The sequence below is a fragment of the Arvicanthis niloticus genome, chromosome 24 (assembly GCF_011762505.2).
Source record: "Arvicanthis niloticus isolate mArvNil1 chromosome 24, mArvNil1.pat.X, whole genome shotgun sequence".
Classification (NCBI taxonomy): Eukaryota; Metazoa; Chordata; class Mammalia; order Rodentia; family Muridae; genus Arvicanthis; species Arvicanthis niloticus.
The window spans coordinates 26507086-26521302 of NC_133432.1; the positions used below are offsets into that span (position 1 = coordinate 26507086).

At 53.2% G+C, this 14217-nt stretch overlaps 1 protein-coding gene across 4 annotated transcripts in view; it reads right to left on the reverse strand.

The window, feature by feature from the left end:
• Positions 1 to 1957: 1957 nt before the first annotated feature.
• Positions 1958 to 14217, reverse strand: part of Cux1 (cut like homeobox 1) — a 313743-nt gene continuing 301483 nt past the window's right edge. For all 4 annotated transcript variants that reach the window (XM_076923244.1, XM_076923243.1, XM_076923242.1 and 1 more), the window contains exons 15-23: positions 12188 to 12315; positions 11095 to 11161; positions 10477 to 10589; positions 7987 to 8103; positions 5827 to 5910; positions 5042 to 5098; positions 4156 to 4236; positions 2997 to 3061; positions 1958 to 2827 (exon numbers count right to left, since the gene is read on the reverse strand). In XM_076923244.1, coding sequence (XP_076779359.1) covers positions 2758 to 2827; positions 2997 to 3061; positions 4156 to 4236; positions 5042 to 5098; positions 5827 to 5910; positions 7987 to 8103; positions 10477 to 10589; positions 11095 to 11161; positions 12188 to 12315 — 782 coding nt within the window. In that variant the 3' untranslated portion in view covers positions 1958 to 2757. The remainder of the gene's footprint in view (positions 2828 to 2996; positions 3062 to 4155; positions 4237 to 5041; positions 5099 to 5826; positions 5911 to 7986; positions 8104 to 10476; positions 10590 to 11094; positions 11162 to 12187; positions 12316 to 14217) is intronic.

The following is a 14217-nucleotide window of genomic DNA, read 5'->3' on the forward strand; positions in this document are numbered from 1 at the left end:
TTTCCAGGAAGCAACAGGGGTGACATGGGCTGAGGGGGAACTGGGCTGACACCAGAGAGATGGGGTGTGCTGAGCACATGGAAACTTGCTTGGGGCCACTGAAACCAGCCAGACCTCTGTTGAGGCCTGCCCGGGTGCACAGGGACCAGCAGCTGCTCTGTCTCTAGACCTGGCCCGCAAACACTGAATGAAAGTTTAGGCTGGAATCCAGCCATTGATTGGACTCGTGGCTGTGAACCAGAAGGTTCCCAGTCAGGAAGGTTAGGATAGGGGTGGAAGACAAACTGAGCCTTTGGGTGGTCTGGCTATGGAACCCACCGTCCCCAAAGACGGGATCTGGGGACACGAAAGAGGACTCACCTGGTTCTAAGTTGTGGCTTGAATTTGATGGTGGGCTGTCAGTGGCTGGTGAGGATTCTGGGATGGGAAACCCAGGATAAGTTAATGTTTCTAATTTCCCAGAGGAGGAAGTGAGGAGTAAGTTTGACCCTCATGAGGAACTGACAGGACACATAGAAGGAGGGTGGTGTTGATTGGCTGGGAGCAGCTGTCATGGAGATTGGAATGAGGGTCAAGGGTGACAGGTGCATCCGGGCTTCCAGAGGGTAGAAGGCTTTGGGGCCTTGGAGGAAGGTCAAATAGAACAGATGATAAGGAGGTGCTTGTGGTGGGCTCTGAAGGAGGGGCCTCCCTGGATGCAGAGACCAGAGAGAGAGAGCTCAGCAATAAACCTGACATAGAAATAGCCCAGGGAGTCTTTTTTAAAATATATATATTTAATGTATATTGGTACTTTGCACACAAGATGGCATCAGACAGGTGTGAACTGCCATGTGGGTGCTGGGAATTGAACTCAGGACCTTCGGAAGAGCAGTGAGTGCTCTTAACGACTGAGCCATCTATCTCTCCAATGAGTCATCCCAGAACCCTGTCCCACTCCCCCCCCCCTTTTTTTTTCCAAGACAGGGTTTCTCTGTGTAGCCCTGGCTGTCCTGGAACTCACTCTGGCTGGCCCTGAACTCACAGAGACCCACCTGCCTCTGGCTCCTGAAAGTTGGGATCAGAAGGGTGCACCCCCACTGCCTGGCTCTCAGTGAGTCTTGCTTTGTGGGTGGGACAGACTGGGGAAAGCCGTTTCTCAGAGCACTGGAGGGCGATGACTTTGGTGCATGTGGCAAGCAGGGACCCAAGAAGAATAGGCATGCTTCATACACAGCTCTGGGCACAGAAATAGAAGTAGGGACTCCCCAGGAGCTGCCATAGAGGTGACATGAGCCTGTTGGGACATGCCAGGCCCTCAGCCATGGCTGGTCTGACTAACTGATGAGTACTCTGTGATGTGTGGTTTTGACACAGTGTTGCTGTTGTAGCTCAAACTGAAGGAATGCTCCTAATTGCTGGGAAGCTATACACCTGTATCTATCAGGTGCTATTTCTCTTTTAGGGTGGGGACTCTACTCAGGGCCTTGTGCATGCTAGGTAACACCCTACCACTGAGCCACACCCCAGCCCCTCACTGGGGGATTCTAGGCAGGGGCTCTATCACTGAGCCACGCCCCCAGCCCTTCACTGGGGGATTCTAGGCAGGGGCTCTACCACTGAGCCACACCCCAGCCCCTCACTGGGGGATTCTAGGCAGGGGCTCTGCCACTGAGCCACGCCCCCAGCCCCTCACTGGGGGATTCTAGGCAGGCTGTAACACTGAGTTAGATACAACAGGTTGTTTGGGAATAAAGAGTATATTTGTGGTTTGGAGTGGGATGTACTGAACGACTCTTAACACTCTGGTCTGGCTTCCAGGAAAGCTCTAGACATACTCATAGCATTCTTGGGGATAGGAAAGATGGGGGGAGAGCCTACCTACATGCCAGGTAAGCTCCAGGGGGGCTACAGGCACCCACCAGTCTCTCAGAGACCCAATGTTCATCTGAAGAGTCACAGAATACAAGGCTCCATGGTGGCTGCAATGATTCTTTATTTCATGCGAAGCTGAAGAAAAAGATCAAATCCACCTGTGGAAGATCTGCCTGAGGTCCTGAGAGTTGGCCTTGCGATCCTGGCCCAGGACAAGTTTTGCTGGGGCCTCTCAGACCATGGTGTTTATGGTGCCTGAGGCACAGGGGCCTTGTTGGACAGACTTCCTCTTCTAGAAACCAGAATAGTTTGCTAAAGAAGCAAGCAGAACTCAAATCATGGACTGGGTGCAGGGAAGGGGTAGTGGAAACCATCCCGCCCTCTGTGGGAGGATTGTCTTGGGGACTGCGGTTAAAGTTGTATCATGGCCGCCTCCCGCCCGGACTGTCTTGGGGACTGCGGTTAAAGTTGTATCATGGCCTGGGGCCTAGAAGAGCCTCCCACCTAATTTATTGTGCGGTGGGGTCCTAAGGGAGCCTATAGGAATGCCAGGGTGGGCGGTGACACTCTGTATCACAGTCAGAAAGCTCTGCCACCAGGGCTAGAGGTTCTGATGTGGGTGGAGCCCAGGTCAAGTGACTAGATTGAAGATGAAGCCTCAGGGGCCCCAGCCTAGCTGGGTGCTAGGGGTTGTTTGAACCTTGGGGCTCCAATGGGGCTGTGACAACCTTTGAAAGGGGTTCTAGGGGATCTGAGCTTCTGGCAGCTGTTGGCTGAAGACAGAGACAGTTTCCGTGGGGGATTTTTTTTGGGGGGGGGGGAAGGGGAAGGCTACATCATTAGAAGCAGCTGATCAAGCAGGGGACGGAGCAGTAGCCAACACATCTCCGGTGAGCCTGGGGGTCACTGCCATAAGTCACCAGCTGCTGCCCCATTGTCACTCTCGTGGAATTTGTGCAGATGATCGGCGAACCTGAGGGAACAGGGACACAGCTGAGACAGTGTAGAAGATGGGTGACCACAAGGCTGGGGACACTAGGTTGGGAGCAATGCTAGAGGCATGGCAGGCATGGAGCTTGGAGCTGCTGCTGGGGGTCCTGGGACTTGGCAGTATGTTTGGGGAAGGCCAGGGACATTCTTACTTCTTGGCGCAGGTGGCAGCACAGTCTCTCTCCACGCTCTCACTCCAGGCCAGCTTGTACAGCACCTGGTCAGATAGACACCATGAGCTATCTGCCCTGCCTCATGACAGTCCCCACTGTCACCCACAGCCATTAGGCCTCGTCTCTGTGGGGCAGGAAGGTTCCCATGGCCCAGGTCCGAGGGTGGACAGCCTTGGGGGGGGGGGGGCTCCTGAGCCCATCCACTTCCCAGATGCTTGGAAGCAGACACAGTTATCCTCCTAACACTGTGGACATAGTCCATGCGAATGGCAGGCCTGGAACCCAGGCTAGCAGTAGGGCTGTTTCACTATGCCTAGCAGGGGCACTGGCTCCTGATGCTGGAGCCTTCTATGCCCACACTTACTATCCATCTATTTGTTGGATAGAGACGTCACTCAGCCCGTGTCCTTGGACTATCCTCTGCCCACTGACTATAAAGGGTTTCTGTACCTAGAAAAACAGTTGCACATGGGTCTTCTCTGTGTAGCCCACGGTCTGTTCCCTGGGGATCTAGTTAGCCCTGCTTTTTTACCTGCCTTAACCTTCCACCAGTGCTGGAAATGGAACCCAAGGTCATGTATAAGCAAGCATCATACTTCTGAGCCACACCCCAGCCCCTCACTGGGGGATTCTAGGCAGGGGCTCTACCACTGAGCCATACCCCCAGCCCCTCACTGGGGGATTCTAGGCAGGGGCTCTACCACTGAACCACATCTCTACTCTTCTTTTTACTTTTTGAGAGACGGCTTCCTCAAGTTGTCCAGACTGTCTTCGGACACGCTATGTAACCCAGGCTGGACTTGAACTTGTGATCCTCCTACTTCAATATCCTTAGTAGCTGGGATGATAGGCCTTCATCTATATGCCCAGTTCCTTACTCATCTTTCCACAAAACCCTTGCAGGACTGGGTCCCTGGTCTCCTCTCCACAGTAGCTTGGCTGTGTTCCAGCCAGAGGACCTGATATTGGGGTGTTTCTTGTCTCTAAAACCCATTGAAGTCCTTGGAGTTGAGGAGACAGAAGTGAGCCAGAGTGAAGGATGTGGTATCAGGGAGGCTCTGGAAACCCTCCACACTGTCACAGCACCCTGTTACCCAGAAAGGCTTGGAGACATCACTGCCGATGCGCGCATGCTCACCAGAAAGACCAGGCAGTGCAGGAACAAGGTGTAGAAGAAGCCGATGGTGCGGGCCATTTTGTTGGAGAGAATCAGACGCCCCTGCACGCAAACAAGAGGGGTGTGTGTGTGTAGAGCAGGGTTGCTCTGTACTTTCTGCAGAGGTCTGCAGGCAGGGGAAGGGATGGGCTGACAGCAGGGCCCTACTTTCCCCCGAGGGACGAATGGGGCTACTCAGGCTACAGAGGTAAGTTCTTTGCATGTATGTGTGCACACACACACGTCTGTGGACGCCAGAAGTTGGTGTCGGTGTCTCCTTTAATCACGCTAAACTTTATTTATTTTACTGAGGCAGGCTCTGTAGTCTGGCTGGCCTGGAAGTCGCTATGTATGTGTGGATCACACAGAGATCTGCCTGGCTCTGCCGCACTGCCCACTATGCCTGGTTCCCCTTCCCCTTTTAAAGACAGCTCTCCTCGAGAATCTGGAGCCCAGATTTGGCTAAGCTTACAGCCATCAAGCCCGACATTTCTCTGAATCGCGATGCCACTGCCATCACCACCACCACCTCAACCCCAGCCCCAACCCTTGCTAATGCTGGGTTCAGGGGCTCCTCATGGCACTAGGCAGTTCCACATGGGTGCTGTGACTCAAACTCAGGTCCTGTGTGCTCAGCAAACACTTCATCTGCAGAGCGACTGACACCCAGCACTGGATAGTTTCTGGCGAATAGTGCCTCCTGCAGGCGAGTCTCTGAAACTACAGGCAATGGTGCTATCCGAGGAGCACAGAGGTGGACACACAGCAGGGCCCAGAAGAGGGTCTGTGTGACCCAGGAGCTTCCTCAGAGGGGATGAAGATCAAAGACACAGGTACACCACAGGTAGAGACAAGGATATGAACTCACCATGCCAAGTGTGGCCTTGTCCCAGGGGCTCAAGCCCAGGTATTTTCTCTGCCGCTCCTGAAGGAAAGAGACATGACGGAAGGGTCCCACAGAGAGAGGGGCCCTACCTGTGCAAGGCTGCCTGAATCCTGGTGTTACTTTACAACCCCAGAGGGCTGCCAGGGATTCCCTGGGTGTCTAATCTGTGTCACACTCGATACGACAGCCTGGGCTCCCCAGTCTAGCAGGTCCTTCAATGTGTAGGAAAGTTCCCCATGGGCGCGCCTTCCATAATTTTGGAGGGAGGGGCCTGGGGTGGCTCCTGCTGCCAGTCACCTGTCACAGGGAGGTGTGACCCTTTTGCTGGTCTGCCTGTCCCTACAGGTGTACTCTGGGTTAACCTGTTCAGCAGTGGTTCTCAACCTGTGGGTTGTGACTCCTTTGGGGGTTGAATGATCCGTTCACAGGGGTCATCTAAGGTCATTCTGCGTATCCGATATTTACATCACAAGTCATAGCAGTAGCTAAATTACAGTTAGGAAGTAGCAACAAAAATAATTTTAAGGTTGGGTCACCACAACGTGAGGAACTGTATTAAAGGGCCGCCGTTGTGGGAAGGCTGAGAACCGCTGCTGTTCACGGGCACACACCTTACACTACACCTGAGGCGTGCAGTGGAGGCTCAGAAGTTCGGGAGGGCGTGCATGAGAAGGCAGGACACAGGAGCAAAGGACAATATTTTATAGCTCTAGGCAGCACTGTACCCCTGAGCTACATTCTCAGCCCCCGAGTCCCTACTCACGAACCCTCTTGCTGAAGGAAGAGAAAGGGTCCAGGCGTTCCTCGTATTGGGAAGAGTAGCGCAGCTCCGTGTCGTCACTGCCGATACCCTGCAGGGGAAGAGGATGCACGCAGTCAGGCACCGGGGTCCGGGAGTCTGGGTTCCAGGGAGGACAGCTGGGAGAGGGTGCCAGGGTGCCAGTGCTAATACGGCCAACCTGTTATGGGGCGACCTGGCTTCTGAGTTCTCTTTCCTCACCTCCCAACCCCAAGGCTGGGGTCACAGCACCTCTAGCGAGCTAAATCTGAGAAAAGCTGGGATGTAGACGTCAGAGCTGTTCTCAGTGCGTGGGGCAGTTTTCTGTATGTGTGTTTTCGGGAACCTTCTTCAGCTTCTGGCCTTAAGTAATCCTCCTGTCTCAGTCTCCCAAGAAGTTAGGGCCACAGATGAATACCGCTGAGCTACACGGCAGAGGCCTGAGGTACCCAGGGGCCACATTTCCCAACAGTCCCGTAGGCTCTGGTTTGCGTAGCCCGGGTGCCCTCTAGTGGCCTAGAAAGGGTTCTTGCTTCAATTGGGTGGGGACGGTGCTGCTGGGCCAAGAGTCCAATGAGGGCCACAGATGTCTCAGTTTCCTCTCTCCCTTTTCTTTTGTGTGTCTCCGTGTATGTGCGCGCGTGCACACGTATGCACGCGTACGTGTGCTAGCATAGAGGTCCTGAGGTCAGGAATCTTCGATTATATTCCATTTATTCACTGAGGCAGGATCTCTCGTTTGAACGAGAACTTTGCCTTTATAGCTAGTCCAGCTAAAGCTTGCCTCTCTGCCTTCGGAATTCGGGAATTACAGGCAGGTTGCCACACCCAGCTGCCATTTACGTGGGAGCAGGGGATCTGAACTCTAGTTCACAGGTTTGCACGGCAAGCATTTTACCCCAGAGCCATCTCCCCAGCTCCTTTTCTTACCCTCTGTCTTCCCTGAGCTGCAGAAAGGGTTTCTGTGTGCATGGTGGACCCTGCCTGGGAGGCCTGGGGGCTGAAAGAAGCCACCATAACAGACTTCTCTGTTCATTGTTTTTGGGGTGCACATTATGGATTATTTTTTTGTTTTTCTAAAATGTGGTTTTTATATGTGGTTTGCTTACGTGTATGGGTGTGTGCCACAACTGCTCAGTTTCCACAGAGGTCAGAAAAGGGCGTCTCCCAACGTTCTTATTCATTTTTAGACAGTCTCATTAGGGAGTCTAGATGTATTCAAAGTGGTGAGCCTCCCGTGTCCACGTTCCAACATCATCAGGTACTATGTGTTCTGGCCAATTTAAAATATTGTGAGGGGTCTGGGGAGATGGCACGGTGGTTAGAAGAACCAGCTACTCTTCTGGAAGGCCTGAGTTTGATTCCCAACACCTACACAGAGTCTATAACTCCAGTTCCAGGAGATCCGGTGCCCTCTTCTGGCCTCCTTGGGTACCAGGCACACATGTAGCAGACAGACAAACATGGAAGCAAGACCCCCATAAACATAACATAAAAATATATAGATCTTAAAGTTTTTGCTTTTGTTTTTATTTAAAACACACCAATTCAAGCTAGGAATAGTGTGATCCCAGCATGTGATCCCAGCACTTGAGAGGTAGAGGCAGGAAGATTGGAAGTTGCAGGCCAGCTTCAGTTACACAGTAAATCTGAGACCAGACTGAAATACATATGACCCTGTTTCAAAAACAGTGTCCCACACATCCCCAGCCGCCCAGGGCCCATGGTCTATGTTTAGCACACAGGTCTAGGGTGAGCTAGCAGAGTACCCCTGAATTGCAGAGAGATGGCTGGAGCTGGCCAGGCCTTGGTTGAGGACTCTGACATATGCTGTATCTTGCTACCTCCTTGTTGGTTTGAATGAACGTCTATAGGGTTTCTCTCTAGTGGCTTATCCCATGCATGAAGTGGACATCTGACAGGGGGAAGGGGAGTGAATATCTTTTGGGGTCCCCCTGGTGCTGACGACCCAGTGGATTACCGCCTAACCCTCACTAATCTTGCCTCAAGTGCCTGAACAGCCTCACACCCCAGCTACAGTTTCTATGGGACTAATAGGATCGTTCACAGGGGTGGGGAATGGGGTGGGAGATGGGGTGGGGGATGGGGTGGAGGATGGGGTGGGGTGGAGTGGGGGATAAGGACTTACCCGGCCAGGGTAACTCTGCAAGAACTTGATCTTCTCAAAGAGCTTGATATTGTCAGCACGCAGACTGTCCAGCTCGCTCTGCAGGGCCTGGATGGTGTGCTGGGCCATGCGGCTCTCCTGTGAATGGGGTCAGGGCAAGGGTGGACAAAGGAGAAATATGAAGATTTTATTTGCCTGGGGCCTTTTTTGTGCTCATGTATACATTGGTATGTGTGTATGTATGTATGTACGTATGTATGTATGTATGTGTCTGTGGAGACCAGAAGTGGGCTCTGGGGATTGAACTCAGGTCCTCATGTTTGCACAGTGAGCACTTTAGCCATTTGACACCTCCCCAGCCTCCCATGGTCTTGAACCGCTGACTCTGCTCACAGATGCCCATCTAAAAAGTCTTTTTGCAGAAAAGTCAGTTTCTTCATATTTGATTTTTCTATGTGTTATGGTTTGGATCTTTTAAAATGAAAATTTCAAAAGATTTATTTACTTTTATTTTCTGTGTATGAGTATATGGCACACACGGAGGCCAGAACAGGGCATCTGATCCCCTGGAGATGAAGTTGCAGACCGTTGTGAATTGCTATGCAACTGGGAACTGAACATGGGTCCTTTGCAAGAGCAGCAAGTACTCTCAACCACCTCTCCAGCTTTATGGTTCGGATCTTATGCCCTTCAAAGATTGTGTGTTGAAGCTATTCAGAGGTGAAAGACCCTTGAGAAGGTGGGGGCTGTGGGAACAAGCTATACCACTGGAGAAGGTGTGCTCCTGGAGAGAATACCGAGACTCAAATTCTTCTATTTCATTGCTTCCTGGCAGCCATGGAATAAGCAGCTTGCCTTTGTCATATGTTTCTCCATGATAAGCTGCTCGGCCACAGCCCAAGGCAGCCACGCCAACCCAGCCCATACTGAAAGGTATGAAACCATGACCTCCCCTCCCAAACCTCACCTCCTCAAACCCTGTCTTTTTTGCTTTCAGTACTGGGGATGGAACCTAAGGCCTTGTGTATGCTAGGCAGGGGCTCTACCACTGAGCCACGCCCCTAGCCCCTCACTGGGGGATTCTAGGCAGGGGCTCTACCACTGAGCCACACCCCCAGCCCCTCCCTGGGGGATTCTAGGCAGGGGCTCTACCACTGAGCCACACCCCCAGCCCCTCACTGGGGGATTCTAGGCAGATGCTCTACCACTGAGCCACGCCCCCAGCCCCTCACTGGGGGCTTCTAGGCAGGGGCTCTACCACTGAGCCACGCCCCCAGCCCCTCCCTGGGGGATTCTAGGCAGGTGTTCTACCACTGAGCCACGCCCCCAGCCCCTCCCTGGGGGATTCTAGGCAGGGGCTCTACCACTGAGCCACGCCCCCAGCCCCTCACTGGGGGATTCTAGGCAGGGGCTCTACCACTGAGCCACGCCCCCAGCCCCTCCCTGGGGGATTCTAGGCAGGTGTTCTACCACTGAGCCACGCCCCCAGCCCCTCCCTGGGGGATTCTAGGCAGGGGCTCTACCACTGAGCCACGCCCCCAGCCCCTCACTGGGGGCTTCTAGGCAGGGGCTCTACCACTGAGCCACACCCCCAGCCCCTCCCTGGGGGATTCTAGGCAGGTGTTCTACCACTGAGCCACGCCCCCAGCCCCTCCCTGGGGGATTCTAGGCAGGGGCTCTACCACTGAGCCACGCCCCCAGCCCCTCACTGGGGGATTCTAGGCAGGGGCTCTACCACTGAGCCACGCCCCCAGCCCCTCCCTGGGGGATTCTAGGCAGGTGTTCTACCACTGAGCCACGCCCCCAGCCCCTCCCTGGGGGATTCTAGGCAGGGGCTCTACCACTGAGCCACGCCCCCAGCCCCTCACTGGGGACTCTGGGCAGGTCCTGTACTACTGAGGCATACCCCACCTCTACCACTGACTTACATTGCCAGCCCTTTCTTTTTTTGAAACTGGGTCTTTCTAAATTGCCCAGGCTGGCTCTGAATTTAAGCTATCTTCCTATTTCAGCCTCTTCAGAAAATGGGGTTATAGATCTGTGGGCCAGTCCTGGCATAAAGTCCATTCTTATTGGGGTCAGCCCTACTTTCTCCCATCCATTCTGTTTCCCCATTTTCCAATGTGTCGCAGATATTCCTCTGTGGATGGTTGAACCCAGAAGCTTTCTGCCTGAGTGGCCCATGTACACTCTATTCTTGTGGTGATTCATTCCTGCTCAAAGCACCTGTGGGTAATCCAGCCAGGCAGTCTGGTGACCACACTTGTGTCTTGTGTCCTCTGCCTCTTTCTTCCAACCCTGAAAAAAAATCCCTAATATTCTTTACTTTGAGCTCTTGAATACTTAAAGCCCAAAATGGCACAGATTCCTCCAGGAAGTCTCAATGGCATGGAATATATCTAATCCTAACGCTGTCTCAGTATCTGTTCTTTTCCCCAAGTCTTCGTCTTTCTATATTTGTGTACTCAGATTTGAAGCCTACGGGGGGACAGGAAGTAAGGTGGTACTCACGGCCTCCAGCTCTTGGTTCCGGGTGCGGAAACGTTCCCTTTGACTGGAGATGATGGAAAGTAGGGAGTCCACCTGACCTTCTGGAAGGGTCCCACTGGATGACACTGAGGGTCCTAAGAGATAGCAGAAACAGCTTGGGGTGTCGGGACGGTGCCCTGATCCCCATCTGTACTGACAGAGAGCCAGGTCCCAGCATTCCCTTCCCATGACTCGAGCTGGTGTCGGGTGAGCTGTGGTGGGGTTGCCCCATCTAAGATCTGTGTTGTCCTACAACGGCTCCAAAAGCAGCAGTGGAGACGGCACCAGTGGTGGGGTGGAAAACCAGAGAAACATGGACACGCCGAGGGCTCTGGGGAGCCACCAGCAGCCCACGCCACCCCGGCTGGCCAGGATTGCTGAAGGTGGCTCTCCTTCTGCTGACAGGAGCATCCTGCTGTATCTCTTTCCTGAGGTCCCTGGTGAGCCATGGGGGCAGTGGTTACATTGTGGGGTGGACGGGCCCCTTCTTTCTTGAAGGGGGAACATACACGTTGGGCATGTGAGTTCTTAACAGGCTCCAAGTGCTTTCCCTGGCCCCTAACTCCTTGGGTGGGTGTTATTTGGCCAATCTTTCCTCACCATAGAACAGGGCTGTAGCTTCCTTGATGGGTTCTGGAATCTTCTCTAGGCCTTGTTCAGAAGCTCCCTGCAGGGTAAAAAGGAAAAGATGAGACTTATTTTCCACAGTGTGGGAATTTTCAAGGGTGGGCAGTCTAAATGTGGGACCTGAGTCAGACTGGCTGACTGCAGGCAGGCAGGCCTGTGTCAGACACTGGGTGTGGACAGGGCCTGCTGCTCTGGCAGCAGCCTGGCTCCCACCTGGCCACACACTGTGACCTAGGGTCTTCCAGCTTCCCTCTCCAGTATGGCTCTTCATCCCTCAGGACAGGTGGCAGGCCAGCAAGGTGGCCCAGCAGATGAAGGGCTCCAAGGGAGAAGATCTGAGTTCAATCTCTAGAACCACATGGTGGAAGGAGAGAACTCAGTCCTGCAAACTGTCCTCTGGCCTCCACAGGCACCTGATATGTTGTTCTGTCTCCACCCCCCATATATACATACATGAACGAATGAATGAATGAATGACTAAATAAACAAATAAATAAATGTAATAAAAATTCAAATGAGGGGCTGAAGAGATGGCTAAGATGTTAAGGGGCTGCCTCTCCAGAGGCCCCAGATTCGATTCCTAGCACCCACAGGGCAGCTCCTAACCGTCCCAAACTCTAGTTCTAGCGGATCTGACACCCTCTTCTAAACTTTTCAGGCATTGCGTGCACATGGTGCAGACATACATGCAGGGAATATCCTTATACATAAAAAAAAAAAAACCCAACCCTCAAAAATCAAAATGACAAGTGGCCCCTTTAGGTGCCAGTGTTCACAGGACATGGGTCCATCAGCTATGCAGTTAGGCCCATGTGAACACCTCTGACTAGAACGTTTAGTGCCTGGACACAAGCTAGCACCAGGCCTTAGGGGCTTTCTACTAGATGGAGTAAACCATGTACCATCTGCCGTGAGGCTGGAAAAAAGGTGGCCTGCATGGGGCAATAAAACCCCTGTGAGAAGGCCAGGGCGATGGCTGTGGATTTGGGGAGTCGGTACTTCTGGGTTCTGAGACACACACCGGGGTGAGGGTGGGGAGCAGTGAGCAGGGCAGGCAGAGGCTCACCTCGGCATCAGGTCGTTGGATGGATTGGATGGTGCTGAGGTCCTGTTCCAAGCGAGCGATCAGCTCCTTCTGCTCGACAGCCTTGGCTGTGGCCTCAGTGAGGTGGATCTGCAGCTCCGCACAGCGCCCTGTGGTGAAAGGAAGATGCAACCATCAGAGGACTCCAGGATACCTTGCAGACACAGTCAAGTTTGAAAGCACGAATGCCTAAGAGCTCTGTTTGCCTCCCCCATACCTGCACTGTCCATAGCCTGGTGCCCGGGATACTCGGAGGTAGGAGGGGATGAGGTGCACTGGGGGCAGGCGGGAGCTATCCCAACTTGGATACTGCCTACAGACATATTGTAGTCTCCACTGCATTAACCTCAGATGGAATGGTGGAGACAGAGGTAGTGGTGGTAGTGAGCTGGCCATCAATGTCCCCTGACCTGTAACCCTGTTCTTTCTCCTATCCAAGAGCAGGGGTTTTAGCAAGAAAGCATCTAGTGATTTTTTACCTCCTCCCCTCTTGATGCTACAAATAGAACCCAAGGCCCTGAATATTTAACATACTGGAAAAACTCTCTGCTGCTGAACTATCCCCTTAGCCCCTCACTGGGGGATTCTAGGCAGGTGCTCTACCACTGAACCACGCCCCCAGCCCCTCACTGGGGGATTCTAGGCAGGGGCTCTACCACTGAGCCACGCCCCCAGCCCCTCACTGGGGGATTCTAGGCAGGGGCTCTACCACTGAGTGTTCCTTGTACCTCCACTTTTGGCAGGTGCATCCCTTTTTTGTCTTTTATTTGCAAATCTGTTACAGTAGGGGGCTGGAGAGATGGGCTAAATCTGTAAGAGCTCTTGCAGATGGCCTAGGATCAGTCCCTAGCAGCCACATGGTGGCATTTGTAACTCCAGTTCAGGAGGATCCGACACCCTTATCTGACCTCTGCAGGCATCAGGCACACATACATAAATGGAGGTAAAACACTTATACACATTAAACAAATGTATAAATAAATGAAACAAAGCCCTGACAATAAACTTCACGCTAAGTCCCGCCTATGGCCATCAGGGGGCAGTGTGGTCTCAGAAGTCCCAAGGCTCCTGTGTGCCCTGACAGGAAACATTCAAGTTCTGGCTAGCTTTAGTGTTTCTCTGTCAAACCAAGACAGGAGTGCCAGAGCATGGCGGCTGGGCTCTGAGCCCTGGGCCGAGGGCAGCCCACTGCCATCCCAGTGCTCATCCCTTCTGCACCTCGATGGTTTGATCTGTGGGGAGAGACAGATGGCACAGGCTTTACGGGACACTCTTGGCCTGTTCCCACACACTCCCCACTGCTCAGACTCTGAAAGGCTGTCATTTGATTGGGCTATAAGGTTAGGTGGGATTGGTGGAAGTATGGAGGTGACAGGCCATGGAGGGACAGCTGTGGATGGCAAGACTGAATTTAGGCCCTGGTGACCCTCGTCAGGAGAGGGACCAATGTCATGGCCTGCTGGCCTGGTGCAGAATCCTTTGACCCAGGTCAGGGGAGAGACTGTAGATCTACCTCCTCACTGAGCAGACAGACAGAAGCACTGCGATAGTGGGGGAAGACAGACACAGGAAGCCAACAGGGCTCTGGGTATCATTTATAGAGTGAAAATCAACCAGGTGGAAGGAAGGGATTGGTTCAGTTTCTGAACATCCATCAACTGGTCCCATATGGCTCACGAATGGTCCCATATCGAAGGACCTGTGCCCTAGGCTAGAGGGACAGGGCTGAGGGGAACTTATACAGAAACAACCACTACCCATCCTGAATGACTGTAGGTCGCTAAAAATGTGTAAGTCATCACGGGGACTTACCAGGGACCTAGGGAGCCCTGATGCATCATTGCCTAGGGCTTGGATCAGAAACTTTGGCCCCAGTCTTATTTGTCACCAGCCTGTGGCCATCTCAGCATGGCAATGACTCCCAGAGGTGCCCATGGACACAGAAGAGGTATGGCGTGTCTGCGGGTTGCTGGGGTAGGAAGAAGGCAGGTCCTTGTGAAGACCAGAGACAC